At 41.4% G+C, this 17,661-nt stretch overlaps 1 protein-coding gene across 1 annotated transcript in view; it reads left to right on the top strand.

Moving 5' to 3' along the window:
• The window catches only part of mslnb (mesothelin b), a gene marked incomplete in the record, with an annotated part of 183,184 nt that overhangs the window by 46,603 nt on the left and 118,920 nt on the right, over nucleotides 1-17,661 (top strand). The window contains 51 exon segments of the mRNA XM_071354003.1: nucleotides 476-576; nucleotides 668-786; nucleotides 997-1,173; nucleotides 1,280-1,311; nucleotides 1,425-1,522; nucleotides 1,631-1,653; nucleotides 2,201-2,222; nucleotides 2,330-2,357; nucleotides 2,466-2,550; nucleotides 2,685-2,831; nucleotides 3,017-3,228; nucleotides 4,086-4,186; nucleotides 4,279-4,397; nucleotides 4,613-4,789; nucleotides 4,905-4,936; nucleotides 5,076-5,173; nucleotides 5,280-5,308; nucleotides 5,471-5,492; nucleotides 5,610-5,637; nucleotides 7,509-7,593; nucleotides 8,038-8,184; nucleotides 8,411-8,622; nucleotides 8,803-8,903; nucleotides 9,123-9,241; nucleotides 9,337-9,513; nucleotides 9,620-9,651; nucleotides 9,765-9,862; nucleotides 9,971-9,993; nucleotides 10,663-10,684; nucleotides 10,792-10,819; nucleotides 10,928-11,012; nucleotides 11,147-11,293; nucleotides 11,396-11,607; nucleotides 12,465-12,565; nucleotides 12,658-12,776; nucleotides 12,992-13,168; nucleotides 13,284-13,315; nucleotides 13,455-13,552; nucleotides 13,658-13,686; nucleotides 13,849-13,870; nucleotides 13,988-14,015; nucleotides 14,307-14,391; nucleotides 14,820-14,966; nucleotides 15,193-15,404; nucleotides 15,848-15,948; nucleotides 16,168-16,286; nucleotides 16,382-16,558; nucleotides 16,665-16,696; nucleotides 16,810-16,907; nucleotides 17,016-17,038; nucleotides 17,628-17,649. Of these exon segments, the coding sequence (XP_071210104.1) occupies nucleotides 476-576; nucleotides 668-786; nucleotides 997-1,173; nucleotides 1,280-1,311; nucleotides 1,425-1,522; nucleotides 1,631-1,653; nucleotides 2,201-2,222; nucleotides 2,330-2,357; nucleotides 2,466-2,550; nucleotides 2,685-2,831; nucleotides 3,017-3,228; nucleotides 4,086-4,186; nucleotides 4,279-4,397; nucleotides 4,613-4,789; nucleotides 4,905-4,936; nucleotides 5,076-5,173; nucleotides 5,280-5,308; nucleotides 5,471-5,492; nucleotides 5,610-5,637; nucleotides 7,509-7,593; nucleotides 8,038-8,184; nucleotides 8,411-8,622; nucleotides 8,803-8,903; nucleotides 9,123-9,241; nucleotides 9,337-9,513; nucleotides 9,620-9,651; nucleotides 9,765-9,862; nucleotides 9,971-9,993; nucleotides 10,663-10,684; nucleotides 10,792-10,819; nucleotides 10,928-11,012; nucleotides 11,147-11,293; nucleotides 11,396-11,607; nucleotides 12,465-12,565; nucleotides 12,658-12,776; nucleotides 12,992-13,168; nucleotides 13,284-13,315; nucleotides 13,455-13,552; nucleotides 13,658-13,686; nucleotides 13,849-13,870; nucleotides 13,988-14,015; nucleotides 14,307-14,391; nucleotides 14,820-14,966; nucleotides 15,193-15,404; nucleotides 15,848-15,948; nucleotides 16,168-16,286; nucleotides 16,382-16,558; nucleotides 16,665-16,696; nucleotides 16,810-16,907; nucleotides 17,016-17,038; nucleotides 17,628-17,649 (4,760 nt within the window).

Below are 17,661 nucleotides of genomic sequence, written 5' to 3'. Positions count from 1 at the left end.
ATAAAAATGGTGTCCACAAGTTCACCTGACTCTGAGGAAGTAGATACAGGGCCTCATTGCCACAGTCCTGAAGTATCCCTTAATAGATTGATATTAATGCATAACATGTAGCCCCTACCTGCAGTCAAATGACCAAATAGCACTCTATTGGACTCATTTGGTGAGAGAGAGAAAAAATGCGGGAAATGCAGTGTTTTTTATGTCAAAATGTTTCCTTACATTTCAGTTTTCTGTGATTAATATAAACTGTAATATTGGGATGAAACATCATAATGTAAAACATTTCAACTCTATATCTGACATAGTACTTTTTTTTTAAAGTCCATAACCGTGTGTGAGGCGAATACTTCTGTTTCAAAGTAGATTTCTTTAAGACCACCAAGAAACACTCTGTGACCCTGATTTAGCCCCCTGCAGTAAAGGGTTAATGTGATTCATATCGAGCTGATAGTATGTTCTCTTTCCTTTCTCACAGACTGAGGGAGTTCAGCAATCAATTCGACCAAATGGACCAGATGAGACAAGAGCTGGTGGTCAAATACTTCATCCAGCCCTTCCTGACCAAAAACTCCTCAGGTATGGAAGATAGCAACTAGAGTAAAAGCAGCAAACCGTTCCTCAACTTCATTTAATCTTTGACCTTAACCAATTGGTCTCCTCCCTCCAGACTCTGGCTGTGTGTCCAACTCCAACAGCAGTGTGGACTGGCTGCAGAAGAACCTGGGACGGTTTTCAGTCCTGGTGTCCCTCAGCGACCTGTTGAAACTCAACACAGGCTTCTCTCCTGTACGTCTCACTTTCTGCCGACTACGCCACTTTGTTTATACATATATTTTATTAACGACACAATAAATGGGTTGTAAAGTATTCTAGTTAAGTCTGTACATCAACAATGTTTTGGCACATCAGTTCAACCAGGTTAAAATGTCAGTTTTTGATGTTGGAGGAGGTGATTTGAACATTACAATCTCTCTCTTTCCACCTCTCTCCTTCCAGTTGTCATCCCTGGAGGTTCTCTCTCCAAAGCAGACAGCAGAGCTGGTGGTGTTGCCTCTTCCTGGTCTTCCAGGGAAAGATGTCATCATCAACACAGTGTTTGACTTCCTGTCTAAGTCACCAAAGGAGAGGAAACTCCCTGAGTTCCTGTACCACCTCGTCAGGCTCTCTGAAGAGGTAACACTCTGTGCATTAGTAAACAACAGTTCTAACGTGTACCTCAACTGATACTGATACTTTATCTAGTTATTATATTGACGAAGCCCTTTGATGTCCTTTTCAGATGACGCTACCATGCGATAGCTTTAAGACCATGTAAGTGGATTCAACAGAAGTCTAACAATCAAGAGATCATTTATCTTAATGATCTTGTAAAACCACAAAGCACTACTACACTTTGACATATCTGTTGTCTGTGTCTGTCTCAGCTTTGAGCGTCTGTACCAGGCCTTACCGTCTGTACCTCCAGAGATGGAACCAGTCATTCAGGCCGTTATAGACAACCTGATGCAGACCGCTCCAGCAGGTCAGTCATCCTTCATTAACCACGTTGACTATTTTAACATGAATAAGATTACTCAAATAATATATCAACTGAGTATTTTTCATTGCGTTTTCTAACTTTTTTTGACAGATTGCTTGCCGATGAATATGAAGGTGAGAATGTATCTCTTTTTTATTATAATATCTTTCATTGACTACTGTAGTGAAGTAATGTAACTACTGTAATTGACTACTGTAAGGAAGTAATGTAACTACTGTAATTGACTACTGTAATGAAGTAATGTAACTACTGTAATTGACTACTGTAATGAAGTAATGTAACTACTGTAATTGACTACTGTAATGAAGTAAGAAGTAATGTACCTACTGTAATTGACTACTGTAGTGAAGTAATGTAACTACTGTAATTGACTACTGTAATGAAGTAATGTAACTACTGTAATTGACTACTGTAATGAAGTAAGAAATAATGTACCTACTGTAATTGACTACTGTAGTGAAGTAATGTAACTACTGTAATTGACTACTGTAATGAAGTAATGTAACTACTGTAATTGACTACTGTAATGAAGTAAGAAGTAATGTACCTACTGTAATTGACTACTGTAGTGAAGTAATGTAACTACTGTAATTGACTACTGTAATGAAAGGCCCATTATTATTGATACCTTTGTAATATAATATCTTCTGTCTTTTTCAGTGTCCAATAACACCAGCGAACGGTAAGTGTTTTCTCTGACAGCAACAACAGATGTGATACCTACTGTACCGTATATATTGCTGCATGAGAGTCTAAAACTAAACATGTTTTTCTCCTGCTCATCTGCAGATAGCAGAGTCTGTGAAGGAAATGCCAGGTAACAAGTGTATCACCTGTATCTAAGATCTACCTGGTCTTAATCCATTTAGTAAACTCTTATGGTTATCAGTGATATGACCGTTTGTTCTATTTGATACTTCTACAGTGATTCACTACAAAGTTATTTGGCGACATCAAATACAGCGAACGTGCCCTGTAACTTTTCCCTGGAGGAGTATGCCTGCGCATCGGTGAGATTCTTCCACTATTGCCCGTGATTCTAGTGTATGAGAGACAAAGAGATACTGTAGAGATACCAAGGTAGAGAAACCCTCTACATGTATTCATTCATTGACTCCATATCATCTGTTCTTCTCTCTCGAAGCTGAAAGACTTCACTGCAGAACACCTGGTGTCTCTTCTGAAATGTAAACTGCCCGGCAACTCCTCTCACTCTAAAGAGACCTGGAAGGTTCTCCTCACCAAACTGACCTCTGTCTTAGACCAAGCTCTGGACATGTTCTCCAATATGGTGAGGACATGAATCAACCTTCCTTAAATGTGTGGGGCGCGTTCAGCAGGAAGCAACGTTTTGGAAAGTTCACATAGGAATATGCTATGTAGGAATCATTTTCTATCTGCAACGTTCGAGAGCCTTTTGCAACTGAACGTGGCCCTGTTGTTCTGTTATTGAATGACCGATCTCTTCCTCCCCAGTCCAAACCTGTGACTGGCCCAGCAGTATCCCAGGTGCTGGATGTGATTGGAGAGATCCGGGTCAACAGGCTGACTGACGATCAGCTGAGAGACAGTGATGTCATCAGGAAGTGGTTCTCTGGGCGTCTGAGACTGTTCCTGCCGTCTGCATCAGGAGGGTTTCTGCACTGCCTCAGCACCAAGAACCTCAGCTGTGACACGTATCAACAGATGTACGTTTTATAACCGCCTCGTAACACTAGGTCCTCATAATTTAGGTCCTCATAAGCTATACAACATTTCACAGTGGTATATCAAAGAATATTTTATATATCATGTCGTCTTGGAAATACCCCTCGAGAGGGGACTCTGTTAGTCCCAGCAATTAGTAGCGGATATTGGTGTGTTCAGCTGACTGAGAGGAATCCAATACAATTTCCTGGATATTTCTGGGTGAAACACAAGGGGAGAAATCATGGGTTGGGGTCAGGGGTTAACCCACCATTAAGGATGTCGCGCCCAGAGGGTTAACCCTCTAGAAATTATGCGTTTTCCCAATGATATTTACCTCCCGAACACATCATTTGTTTTAAGATAGTAAAGAAATGGATCATCAAGCTTTTTCATTCTCTATTTAAGAAAATCTAGGGGTATCTGAAACACATGCCAAAAAAGTATTTGATGAAACATTAGAAGTGTACCTTATTGCCATTACCTCAATGAAAGCACTAAATAACACATATGATATGTCAAATTGGGTAATGACAAATTTCAGTCAGAAGGAAGTGTGGTTTAAAGTGTTGGAAATGCAACAGAAATGTATTGGAAGGGTCAGAAAAACATCAGGGAAGATCTTTAGGAAATAAATGTGCATGAACTTCTGTGTAGAAGAAGAGGTCATCATTGCTTTCAATTCATTTTCTCCAGTCATTCTGAGCAGATTCTGTCGCAGTCGTCCTCTTCCCTTCTACCGAGTCCTGCTCAAACCGTTCAAACGCTAGAGCAGCATTTCTAGAAAGATGCTCCCGGTAGAGGTCCCGCGCGGACCTCGTATCTAGAGGCTTAATGATTTATATTTCCTTTCTCACAGACTGAGGGAGTTCAGCAATCTATTTGACCAAATGGACCCGATGAGACAAGAGCTGGTGGTCAAATACTTCATCCAGCCCTTCCTGACCAAAAACTCCTCAGGTATGGACGATAGCAACTAGAGTAAAAGCAGCAAACCGTTCCTCAACTTCATTTAAATTTTTGACCTTAACCAATTGGTCTCTTCCCTCCAGACTCTGGCTGTGTGTCCAACTCCAACAGCAGTGTGGACTGGCTGCAGAAGAACCTGGGACGGTTTTCAGTCCTGGTGTCCCTCAGCGACCTGTTGAAACTCAACACAGACTTCTCTCCTGTACGTCTCACTTTCTGCCGACTACGCCACTTTGTTTATACATACGTATATTTTATTAATGACACAATAAATGGGTTGTAAAACTATTCTAATTAAGTCTGTACATCAGTAATGTTTTCACAGATCAGTTCACCCAGGTTAAAATGTCAGTTTTTGATGTTGGAGGAGGTGTATTGAACATTACAATCTCTCTCTTTCCACCTCTCTCCTTCCAGTTGTCAGCCCTGGAGGTTCTCTCTCCAAAGCAGACAGCAGAGCTGGTGGTGTTGCCTCTTCCTGGTCTTCCAGGGAAAGATGTCATCATCAACACAGTGTTTGACTTCCTGTCTAAGTCACCAAAGGAGAGGAAACTCCCTGAATTCCTGTACCACCTCTCCAGGCTGTCTGTGGTGGTAATGATCCCAAATATTATTAGTAAACAAACTTGTAAAGCTGTCTTTGAGTTAACTGAAAAAACATTGTAGTCTTGCTTCAATATGGTGATGTTAACTTCTATCCTCTCCCCAGACTCCAGTCGGCTGCACGGTCTACCAGACCATGTAAGTCAAATTTGAGACAATAGGTTGATTAGACGATCCATGATATGCAGATCTAGTAATTGCATAAATATTCTCTATGTTCATGTGAAAAGATCAAAGAGACCAATCTTTTAAATGACATTGTTTTTGTTTCCCACAGTTTTGTGAGGCTGTACCAAGCCATGTCAGCGTTGCCTCGAGAGATGGAGCCAATCATCTGGGCCAGTGTTTATGACCTCACAGAATCTGCACCAATGGGTGAGTCAGGAGCACTGTCTTTTTCTCGAATCAGATTCCAGATATAATTCGGGTTTTATTTTTTTACTCAATTTAATCTCTACGTATTTTGTTTTCATGTGAATAGATTGTGCTCTGGTACCAGTTAACCAACAGGTAAGTCAGTTCATGTCTCATTAAAATGTTACAAGATTGTGAAAGAACATTGTTCTTTGTGCTTCTTATATTACCCTGAACTGAAAATAGGGGGAATGGACAAACGTATGACTCTTATCAGAGACTTTCTTTAATGATTATTTTGTCTCTCTTGTTTTCCAGTGTCCAGTGTCATCACACAATGGTAAATTAAGTTTAGTAAACAACAACTTGATACTGTACCCTACCCCAATCTTTATCCCAGAACTGCACATGTAATCCAATATCAAATGTTCTTTATGCTTTTTTTTATCTCTCCCAGCAACAAGAGTCTGTGCCACAGTTGACAGGTACAGTAAGACTTTATTCAGACCAGACTAGTTTTGCAAAATTCTTGTAACTGTCCCAAAATGAATATACACTGCTCCAAAAAATAAAGGGAACACTTAAACCACACAATGTAACTCCAAGTCAATCACACTTCTGTGAAATCAAACTGTCCACTTAGGAAGCAACACTGATTGACAATACATTTCACATGCTGTTGTGCAAATGGAATAGACAACAGGTGGAAATTATAGGCAATTAGCAAGACACCCCCAATAAAGGAGTGGTTCTGCAGGTGGTGACCACAGACCACTTCTCAGTTCCTATGCTTCCTGGCTGATGTTTTAGTCACTTTTGAATGCTGGCGGTGCTTTCACTCTAGTGGTAGCATGAGACGGAGTCTACAACCCACACAAGTGGCTCAGGTAGTGCAGCTCATCCAGGATGGCACATCAATGCGAGCTGTGGCAAGAAGGTTTGCTGTGTCTGTCAGCGTAGTGTCCAGAGCATGGAGGCGCTACCAGGAGACAGGCCAGTACATCAGGAGACGTGGAGGAGGCCGTAGGAGGGCAACAACCCAGCAGCAGGACCGCTACCTCCGCCTTTGTGCAAGGAGGAGCAGGAGGAGCACTGCCAGAGCCCTGCAAAATGACCTCCAGCAGGCCACAAATGTGCATGTGTCTGCTCAAACGGTCAGAAACAGACTCCATGAGGGTGGTATGAGGGCCCGACGTCCACAGGTGGGGGTTGTACTTACAACCCAACACCGTGCAGGACATTTGGCATTTGCCAGGGAACACCAAGATTGGCAAATTCGCCACTGGCGCCCTGTGCTCTTCACAGATGAAAGCAGGTTCACACTGAGCACATGTGACAGACGTGACAGAGTCTGGAGATGCCGTGGAGAACGTTCTGCTGCCTGCAACATCCTCCAGCATGACCGGTTTGGCGGTGGGTCAGTCATGGTGTGGGGTGGCATTTCTTTTGGGGCCGCACAGCCCTCCATGTGCTCGCCAGAGGTAGCCTGACTGCAATTAGGTACCGAGATGAGATCCTCAGACCCCTTGTGAGACCATATGCTGGTGCGGTTGGCCCTGGGTTCCTCCTAATGCAAGACAATGCTAGACCTCATGTGGCTGGAGTGTGTCAGCAGTTCCTGCAAGAGGAAGGCATTGACGCTATGGACTGGCCCGCCCGTTCTCCAGACCTGAATCCAATTGAGCACATCTGGGACATCATGTCTCGCTCCATCCACCAACGCCACGTTGCACCACAGACTGTCCAGGAGTTGGCGGATGCTTTAGTCCAGGTCTGGGAGGAGATCCCTCAGGAGACCATCCGCCACCTCATCAGGAGCATGCCCAGGCGTTGTAGGGAGGTCATACAGGCACGTGGAGGCCACACACACTACTGAGCCTCATTTTGACTTGTTTTAAGGACATTACATCAAAGTTGGATCAGCCTGTAGTGTGGTTTTCCACTTTAATTTTGAATGTGACTCCAAATCCAGACCTCCATTGGTTGATAAATTTGATTTCCATTGATAATTTTTGTGTGATTTTGTTGTCAGCACATTCAACTATGTAAAGAAAAAAGTATTTAATAAGAATATTTCATTCATTCAGATCTAGGATGTGTTATTTTAGTGTTCCCTTCATTTTTTTGAGCAGTGTATATATTTTTTTATTCCTGGTTGGAAACTATCAAGAATAAGGAGGCAATAATCAAGTTATCTGGAATTTTCCAAACTGTTTTTCTGAAAAACTGGATATTTTGGGAAACTTCCCAGAAGTTTGCAAACCTGGTCCATCCAAGTGATGGAAACACACTGATCCTGACGGTGAGAGTTGGTTGTGAGTTTGACACTGATTCTTCTGTCTAACCCGTGTTATAGTTCATCTCTACAACAGCTCTGGGACTCTGGGATCTCAACGGGACGTCTATGTGACTTCAGCATCAAACAATACGCCTGCTCACAGGTATGGGTTGATCTGTCTTGAGACAATCATGTTTGTACTTATAGATTACTGGCTTTGTGCTTATAGCCTATGGCTTTCTGTATTTACTGGCTTTCTGTATTTATCAGTCGCAGAAAAAAAACACTACATTTAACATTAGGATTAGTTATAAACATCACTGGTGGTTTATGTTAACTACAATGGAAAGTGACGTGTGGTCCAGCAGTTACAGTCGCTGACCCCGGCACACATGTGTCATGTACGTCAGAGTCGGCTTGGGTTCAAATCCCTCCCACTGCCCCTTGACTCACCCTCCGTCTTTCCTACACTTGACTATCTCTTCAATGAAGTCAACAAACATCCAAAAGGAGTAGGACTGCCTCACTAACCTAAAAGGTTGAAACAATGTGCAATGGAGAAGTACGGAAGAAGTATTAGTGGCTAAAGGACTTATCTTTCCCACAGCTGAAAGACCTCACAGCTGAGAACCTGGTCACACTGCTGAAATGTAAACTATCAGAGAACAACACAGACTCCAATGAGACCTGGAAGCTGTTCTTCACTAAAGCTTCTGCAGTTCTGGATCAGGCTCTTGTACTTCTCTCCAACCAGGTACGTCTGATTCTGAAAACATTGCGGGTGTCCTTACCAATGTCGACTTAACCAATTTCTCCGCCTTAGAGTTTCCGAATAGAGCAGAAGTTTTAACAACTTTGTTCAAGGTCGGGAATAGTTTAGGGTTGGCCTAGTTTGAGGTTAAAGTTCAAGTAAGTATGTGGTGTATCGGGTCATGGTTTGCCAAAGCATGAAGTTACCAACCACGTCTCTTCCTCCCCAGTCTGAGCCTGTGATTGGCCCAGCACTATCTCAGGTGCTGGATGTGATTGGAGAGATCCGGGTCAACAGACTGACTGAGGATCAGCTGAGAGACAGTGTTGTCATCAGGAAGTTGTTCTCTGGGCATCTGAGACTGTTTCTGCCGTCTGCATCAGGAGGGTTTCTGCACTGCCTCAGCACCAAGAACCTCAGCTGTGACTCTTACCAAGCTGTGTAAGTGGTTACTATTTGGGTTTATGACCTTAGTGTGTCAGGTCCTCACAAAGTTAGGTATTAGGTCCTCATAATGTAGGTATTAGGTCCTCATAATTAGGTATTAGGTCCTCATAACGTTATGTCCCCTAAATGTTAGGTCCTTATAACTTATACACATTACTCACGTATCACTTTCAGGGTGAAGGAGTTTGGGGCCCAGTTTGATCACATGACCCTAGAGCAGCAGCAGCTGGTTCTGAAGGAGCTGGTTGTCCCCTTCCTGTCTCGACCCAGAACAGGTAATCATCAGCTGACTGGATGTTTGTTTTTGAATAGTTGATTGGTTTGTTTTTCAAGTATATCACAACGTTTTTTCCATTTATTTGTATTTTTATAGTTGGTGATGACATGTAGAAACATTATACAATGTAGACCTGCACATTTGGATAGGTTTAGGCCATTCGCATGTTTGTGTTTTGATGTTTAAGTCTGTATGTTAATAACCCTCTTCCCTCCAGACTCTGGCTGTGTGTCCAGCTCTAACAGCAGTGTGGACTGGCTGCAGAAGAACTTGGGGCCATTCTCAGTTCTTGTGTCCCTCAGGGACCTGCTAGAATTCAACACAGACTTCTCTCCTGTACGTCTCTTTTTCTGCTGACTACGCCACAATGATTACACATAGATATTTGTCCTCATCAAGTATTGATAACTTTCTTGTCTCCTCTCTTCCAGTTGTCAGCCCTGGAGGTTCTCTCTCCAAAGCAGACAGCAGAGCTGGTGGTGTTGCCTCTTCCTGGTCTTCCAGGGAAAGATGTCATCATCAACACAGTGTTTGACTTCCTGTCTCAGTCACCAAAGGAGAGGAAACTCCCTGACTTCCTGTACCACCTCGTCAGGCTGTCTGAAGAGGTAACACTCTGGGCATTAGTAAACAACAGTTCTAACTTCTTCCTCAACTGGTATTGATACTTTATCTTGTTGTTATATTGATGAAGCCCTTTGATGTCCATTTCAGATGACGCCACCATGCGATAGCTTTAAGACCATGTAAGTGGATTGAACAGAAGTCTAACAATCAAGAGATAATTTATCTTAATGATCTTGTAAAACCACAAAGCACTACTACACTTTGACATATCTGTTGTCTGTGTCTGTCTCAGCTTTGAGCGTCTGTACCAGGCCTTACCGTCTGTACCTCCAGAGATGGAACCAGTCATTCAGGCCGTTATAGACAACCTGATGCAGACCGCTCCAGCAGGTCAGTCATCCTTCATTAACCACGTTGACTATTTTAACGTGAATAAGATTATTCAAATAATATATCAACTGACTATTTTTCAATGTGTTTTCTAACTTTTGTTGACAGATTGCTTGCCGATGAATATGAAGGTGAGAATGTATCTCTTTTTTATTATAATATCTTTCATTGACTACTGTAATGAAGTAATGTAACTACTGTAATTGACTACTGTAGTGAAGTAATGTAACTACTGTAATTGACTACTGTAATGAAGTAATGTAACTACTGTAATTGACTACTGTAATGAAGTAATGTAACTACTGTAATTGACTACTGTAATGAAGTAATGTAACTACTGTAATTGACTACTGTAGTGAAGTAATGTAACTACTGTAATTGACTACTGTAGTGAAGTAATGTAACTACTGTAATTGACTACTGTAATGAAGTAATGTAACTACTGTAATTGACTACTGTAGTGAAGTAATGTAACTACTGTAATTGACTACTGTAATGAAGTAATGTAACTACTGTAATTGACTACTGTAATGAAGTAAGAAGTAATGTACCTACTGTAATTGACTACTGTAGTGAAGTAATGTAACTACTGTAATTGACTACTGTAATGAAGTAATGTAACTACTGTAGTGAAGTAATGTAACTACTGTAATTGACTACTGTAATGAAGTAATGTAACTACTGTAGTGAAGTAATGTAACTACTGTAATGAGGTAATGTATCTACTGTAATTGACTACTGTAATGAAAGGCCCATTATTATTGATACCTTTGTAATGTAAAATCTTCTGTCTTTTTCAGTGTCCAATAACACCAGCGAACGGTAAGTGTTTTCTCTGACAGCAACAACAGATGTGATACCTACTGTACCGTATATATTGCTGCATGAGAGTCTAAAACTAAACATGTTTTTCTCCTGCTCATCTGCAGATAGCAGAGTCTGTGAAGGAAATGCCAGGTAACAAGTTTATCATCTATATCTAAGATCTACCTGGTTTTAAACGATTTAGTGAACTCTTATGGTTATCAGTGATATGACCGTTTGTTCTATTTGATACTTCTACAGTGATTCACTACAAAGTTATTTGGCGACATCAAATACAGCGAACGTGCCCTGTAACTTTTCCCTGGAGGAGTATGCCTGTGCATCGGTGAGATTTTTCCACTATTGCCCGTGATTCTAGTGTATGAGAGACAAAGAGATACTGTAGAGATACCAAGGTAGAGAAAACCTCTACATGTATTCATTCATTGACTCCATGTCATCTGTTCTTCTCTCTCGAAGCTGAAAGACTTCACTGCAGAACACCTGGTGTCTCTTCTGAAATGTAAACTGCCCGGCAACTCCTCTCACTCTAAAGAGACCTGGAAGGTTCTCCTCACCAAACTGACCTCTGTCTTAGACCAAGCTCTGGACATGTTCTCCAATATGGTGAGAACATAAATCAACCTTCCTTCACTCTGGTGATCAAGGACAAGGTTGCAGTGTGTTGCTCTTTTTCCTGAATGACCAATCACATCTCTTCCTCCCCAGTCCAAACCTGTGATTGGTCCAGCCGTATCCCAGGTGCTGGATGTGATTGGAGAGATCCGGGTCAACAGACTGACTGACGATCAGCTGAGAGACAGTGATGTCATCGGGAAGTGGTTCTCTGGGCGTCTGAGACCGTTCCTGCCGTCTGCATCAGGAGGGTTTCTGCATTGCCTCAGCACCAAGAACCTCAGCTGTGACACGTATCAACAGATGTACGTTTTATAACCGCCTCGTAACACTAGGTCCTCATAATTTAGGTCCTCATTAGCTATACAACATTTGACAGTGGTATATCAAAGAATATTTTATATACCATGTCATCTTGGAAATACCCCTCGAGAGGGGACTCTGTTTGTCCCAGCAATTAGTAGCGGATATTGGTGTGTTCAGCTGACTGAGAGGAATCCAATACAATTTCCTGGATATTTCTGGGTGAAACACAAGGGGAGAAATCATGGGTTGGGGTCAGGGGTTAACCCACCATTAAGGATGTCGCGCCCAGAGGGTTAACCCTCTAGAAATGATGCGTTTTCCCAATGATATTTACTGCCCGAACACATCATTTGTTTTAAGATAGTAAAGAAATGGATCATCAAGCTTTTTCATTCTCTATTTAAGAAAATCTAGGGGTATCTGAAACACATGCCAAAAAAGTATTTGATGAAACATTAGAAGTGTACCTTATTGCCATTACCTCAATGAAAGCACTAAATAACACATATGATATGTCAAATTGGGTAATGACAAATTTCAGTCAGAAGGAAATATGGTTTAAAGTGTTGGAAATGCAACAGACATGTATTGGAAAGGTCAGAAAAACATCAGGGAAGATCTTTAGGAAATAAATGTGCATGAACTTCTGTGTAGAAGAAAAGGTCATCATTGCTATCAATTCATTTTCTCCAGTCATTCTGAGCAGATTCTGTCGCAGTCGTCCTCTTCCCTTCTATCGAGTCCTGCTCAAACCGTTCAAACGCTAGAGCAACTTTTCCAGGAAGATGCTCCCGGTAGAGGTCCCGCGCGGACCTCGTATCTAGAGGCTTAATGATTTATATTTCCTTTCTCACAGACTGAGGGAGTTCAGCAATCAATTCGACCAAATGGACCAGATGAGACAAGAGCTGGTGGTCAAATACTTCATCCAGCCCTTCCTGACCAAAAACTCCTCAGGTTTGGAAGATAGCAACTAGAGTAAAAGCAGCAAACCGTTCCTCAACTTCATTTAAATCTTTGACCTTAACCAATTGGTCTCCTCCCTCCAGACTCTGGCTGTGTGTCCAGCTCTAACAGCAGTGTGGACTGGCTGCAGAAGAACCTGGGGCGGTTTTCAGTCCTGGTTTCCCTCAGCGACCTGTTGAAACTCAACACAGACTTCTCTCCTGTACGTCTCACTTTCTGCCGACTACGCCACTTTGTTTATACATACATATATTTTATTAATGACACAATAAATGGGTTGTAAAACTATTCTAATTAAGTCTGTACATCAGTAATGTTTTCACAGATCAGTTCACCCAGGTTAAAATGTCAGTTTTTGATATTGGAAAAGGTGTTTTTAACATTACAATCTCTCTCTTTCCACCTCTCTCCTTCCAGTTGTCAGCCCTGGAGGTTCTCTCTCCAAAGCAGAGCGCAGAGCTGGTGGTGTCGCCTCTTCCTGGTCTTCCAGGGAAAGATGTCATCATCAACACAGTGTTTGACTTCCTGTCTAAGTCACCAGAGGAGAGGAAACTCCCTGACTTCCTGTACCACCTCTCCAGGCTGTCTGTGGTGGTAATGATCCCAAAGATTATTAGTCAACAAACTTGTAAAGCTGTCTTTGAGTTAACTGAAAAAACATTGTAGTCTTGCTTCAATATGGTGATGTTAACTTCGATCCTCTCCCCAGACTCCAGTCGGCTGCTCGGTCTACCAGACCATGTAAGTCAAACTTGAGACGATAGGTTGATTAGGCGATCCATGATATGCGGATCTAGTAATTGCATAAATATTCTCTATGTTCATGTGAAAAGATCAAAGAGACCAATCTTTTAAATGACATTGTTTTTGTTTCCCACAGTTTTGTGAGGCTGTACCAAGCCATGTCAGCGTTGCCTCAAGAGATGGAGCCAATCATCTGGGCCAGTGTTTATGACCTCACAGAATCTGCACCAATGGGTGAGTCAGGAGCACTGTCTTTTTCTCAAATCAGATTCCAGATATAATTAGATTTATTTTTTTAACTTAATTTAATCTCTACGTATTTTGTTTTCATGTGAACAGATTGTGCTCTGGTACCAGTTAACCAACAGGTAAGTCAGTTCATGTCTCATTAAAATGTTTCAAGATTGTGAAACAACATTGTTCTTTGTGCTTCTTATATTACCCTGAACTGAAAATAGGGGGAATTTACAACCGTGTGAATCTTCTCAGAGACATTCCTTAATCGTTATTTTGTCTCTCTTGTTTTCCAGTGTCCAGTGTCATCACACAATGGTAAATGAAGTTTAGTAAACAACAACTTGATACTGTACCCTACCCCAATCTTTATCCCAGAACTGCACATGTAATCCAATATCAAATGTTCTGTATCCTTTTTTTTATCTCTCTCAGCAACAAGAGTTTGTGCCGCAGTTGACAGGTACAGTAAGACTTTATTCAGACCAGACTAGTTTTGCAAAATTCTTGTAACTGTCCCAAAATTCATATATATATATATTTTTATTCCTGGTTGGAAGTTGTCAAGAATAAGGAGGAAATAATCAAGTTATCGGGAATCTTCCAAACTGTTTTTCTGAAAAACTGGGCATTTTGGGAAACTTCCCAGAAGTTTGCAAACCTGGTCCATCCAAGTGATGGAAACACACTGATCCTGACAGTGAGAGTTGGTTGTGAGTTTGACACTGATTCTTCTGTCTAACCCGTGTTATAGTTCATCTCTACAACAGCTCTGGGACTCTGGGATCTCAACGGGACGTCTATGTGACTTCAGCATCAAACAATACGCCTGCTCACAGGTATGGGTTTAAAATCTTCAGACAATCATGTTGGTACATATATATTACTGGCTTTGTGCTCATAGCCTATGGCTTTCTGTATTTACCAGTCGCAGAAAAAAACTCAACTTAACATTTGGATTAGTTATAATCATTCACAGGTGGTTTATGTTAACTACAATGGAAAGTGACTTGTTTGGTCCAGTAGTTACAGCCGCTGACCCCGGCACACATGTGTCATGTTAGTCAGAGTCGGCATGGATTCCAATCTGACCCACTGCCCTTTGACTCACCCCCTCCCTATCTCCCCTGTCTTTCCAGAACTGTTCTACCTCTTCATTAAAGCAAAAACACGTCAGAAAGGAGTGGGAGTGCAACTGCTGCACTCCTTAAAAATGAACATGCAATGGAAGTAGTAATAGTGGTTAAAATACTTCTCTTTCCCACAGCTGAAAGACCTCACAGCTGAGAACCTGGTCACACTGCTGAAATGTAAACTATCAGAGAATAACACAGACTCCAAAGAGACCTGGAAGCTGTTCTTCACTAAAGCTTCTGCAGTTCTGGATCAGGCTCTTGTACTTCTCTCCAACCAGGTACGTCTGATTCTGAAAACATTGCGGGTGTCTTTACCAATGTCGACTTAACCAATTTCTCAGCCTTAAAGTTTCCGAATAGAGCGGAATTTTTAACAACTTTGTTCAAGGTCAGGAATAGTTTAGGGTTGGCCTAGTTTGAGGTTAAAGTTCAAGTAAGTATGTGGTGTATCGGGTCAGGGTTTGCCAAAGCATGAAGTTACCAACCACGTCTCTTCCTCCCCAGTCTGAGCCTGTGATTGGCCCAGCACTATCTCAGGTGCTGGATGTGATTGGAGAGATCCGGGTCAACAGACTGACTGAGGAACAGCTGAGAGACAGTGTTGTCATCAGGAAGTTGTTCTCTGGGCGTCTGAGATCGTTTCTGCCGTCTGCATCAGGAGTGTTTCTGCATTGCCTCAGCACCAAGAACCTCAGCTGTGACTCTTACCAAGCTGTGTAAGTGGTTACTATTTGGGTTTAGGACCTTTCTGAGTGTGTCAGGTTGTCATAAAGTAGCCATTGGGTCCTCACAAAGTTAGATCCTTGTAACATAGGTATTAGGTCCTCATAATGTAGGTATTAGGTCCTCATAATGTAGGTATTAGGTCCTCACAAAGTTAGGTATTAGGTTCTCATAATGTAGGTATTAGGTCCTCATAATGTAGGTATTAGGTCCTCATAATGTAAGTATTAGGTCCTCATAACATAGGTATTAGGTCCTCATAATGTAGGTATTAGGTCCTCATAATGTAGGTATTAGGTCCTCATAATGTAGGTATTTGGTCCACATAATGTAGGTATTAGGTCCTCATAATGTAGGTATTAGGTCCTCATAACGTTATGTCCCCTAAATGTTAGGTCCTTATAACTTATACACATTACTCACGTATCACTTTCAGGGTGAAGGAGTTTGGGGCCCAGTTTGATCACATGACCCTAGAGCAGCAGCAGCTGGTTCTGAAGGAGCTGGTTGTCCCCTTCCTGTCTCGACCCAGAACAGGTAATCATCAGCTGATTGGGTGTTTGTTTTTGAATAGTTGATTGGTTCGTTTTTCAAGTATATCACAACGTTTTTTCCATTTATTTGTATTTTTATAGTTGGTGATGACATGTAGAAACATTATACAATGTAGACCTGCACATTTGGATAGGTTTAGGCCATTCGCATGTTTGTGTTTTGATGTTTAAGTCTGTATGTTAATAACCCTCTTCCCTCCAGACTCTGGCTGTGTGTCCAGCTCTAACAGCAGTGTGGACTGGCTGCAGAAGAACTTGGGGCCATTCTCAGTTCTTGTGTCCCTCAGGGACCTGCTAGAATTCAACACAGACTTCTCTCCTGTACGTCTCATTTTCTGCCGACTACGCCACAATGATTACACATAGATATTTGTCCTCATCAAGTATTGATAACTTTCTTGTCTCCTCTCTTCCAGTTGTCAGCCCTGGAGGTTATCTCTCCAAAGCAGACTGCAGAGCTGGTGGTGTTGCCTCTTCCTGGTCCTCCAGGGAAAGATGTCATCATCAACACAGTGTTTGACTTCCTGTCTGAGTCACCGAAGGAGAGGAGACTCCCTGAGTTCCTGTACCACCTCGTCAGGTTGTCTGAAGAGGTAACACTCTGGGCATTAGTAAACAACAGTTCTAACTTCTTCCTCAACTGGTATTGATACTTTATCTTGTTGTTATATTGATGAAGCCCTTTGATGTCCTTTTCAGATGACGCTACCATGCGATAGCTTTAAGACCATGTAAGTGGATTGAACAGAAGTCTAACAATCAAGAGATCATTTATCTTAATGATCTTGTAAAACCACAAAGCACTACTACACTTTGACATATCTGTTGTCTGTGTCTGTCTCAGCTTTGAGCGTCTGTACCAGGCCTTACCGTCTGTACCTCCAGAGATGGAACCAGTCATTCAGGCCGTTATAGACAACCTGATGCAGACCGCTCCAGCAGGTCAGTCATCCTTCATTAACCACGTTGACTATTTTAATGTGAATAAGATTATTCAAATAATATATCAACTGACTATTTTTCATTGCGTTTTCTAACTTTTTTTGACAGATTGCTTGCCGATGAATATGAAGGTGAGAATGTATCTCTTTTTTATTATAATATCTTTCATTGACTACTGTAATGAAGTAATGTAACTACTGTAATTGACTACTGTAGTGAAGTAATGTAACTACTGTAAGTGACTACTGTAATGAAGTAATGTAACTACTGTAATTGACTACTGTAGTGAAGTAATGTAACTACTGTAATTGACTACTGTAATGAAGTAATGTAACTACTGTAATTGACTACTGTAATGAAGTAAGAAGTAATGTACCTACTGTAATTGACTACTGTAGTGAAGTAATGTAACTACTGTAATTGACTACTGTAATGAAGTAAGAAGTAATGTACCTACTGTAATTGACTACTGTAGTGAAGTAATGTAACTACTGTAATTGACTACTGTAATGAAGTAAGAAGTAATGTACCTACTGTAATTGACTACTGTAATGAAGTAATGTAACTACTGTAATTGACTACTGTAATGAAGTAAGAAGTAATGTACCTACTGTAATTGACTACTGTAGTGAAGTAATGTAACTACTGTAATTGACTACTGTAATGAAAGGCCCATTATTATTGATACCTTTGTAATGTAAAATCTTCTGTCTTTTTCAGTGTCCAATAACACCAGCGAACGGTAAGTGTTTTC

Source organism: Salvelinus alpinus, chromosome 2 (assembly GCF_045679555.1).
Source record: "Salvelinus alpinus chromosome 2, SLU_Salpinus.1, whole genome shotgun sequence".
In the NCBI taxonomy this organism is placed as follows: Eukaryota; Metazoa; Chordata; class Actinopteri; order Salmoniformes; family Salmonidae; genus Salvelinus; species Salvelinus alpinus.
Note: the sequence above shows the minus strand (reverse complement) of the source record. Positions and strands in the feature narration are given on the sequence as shown.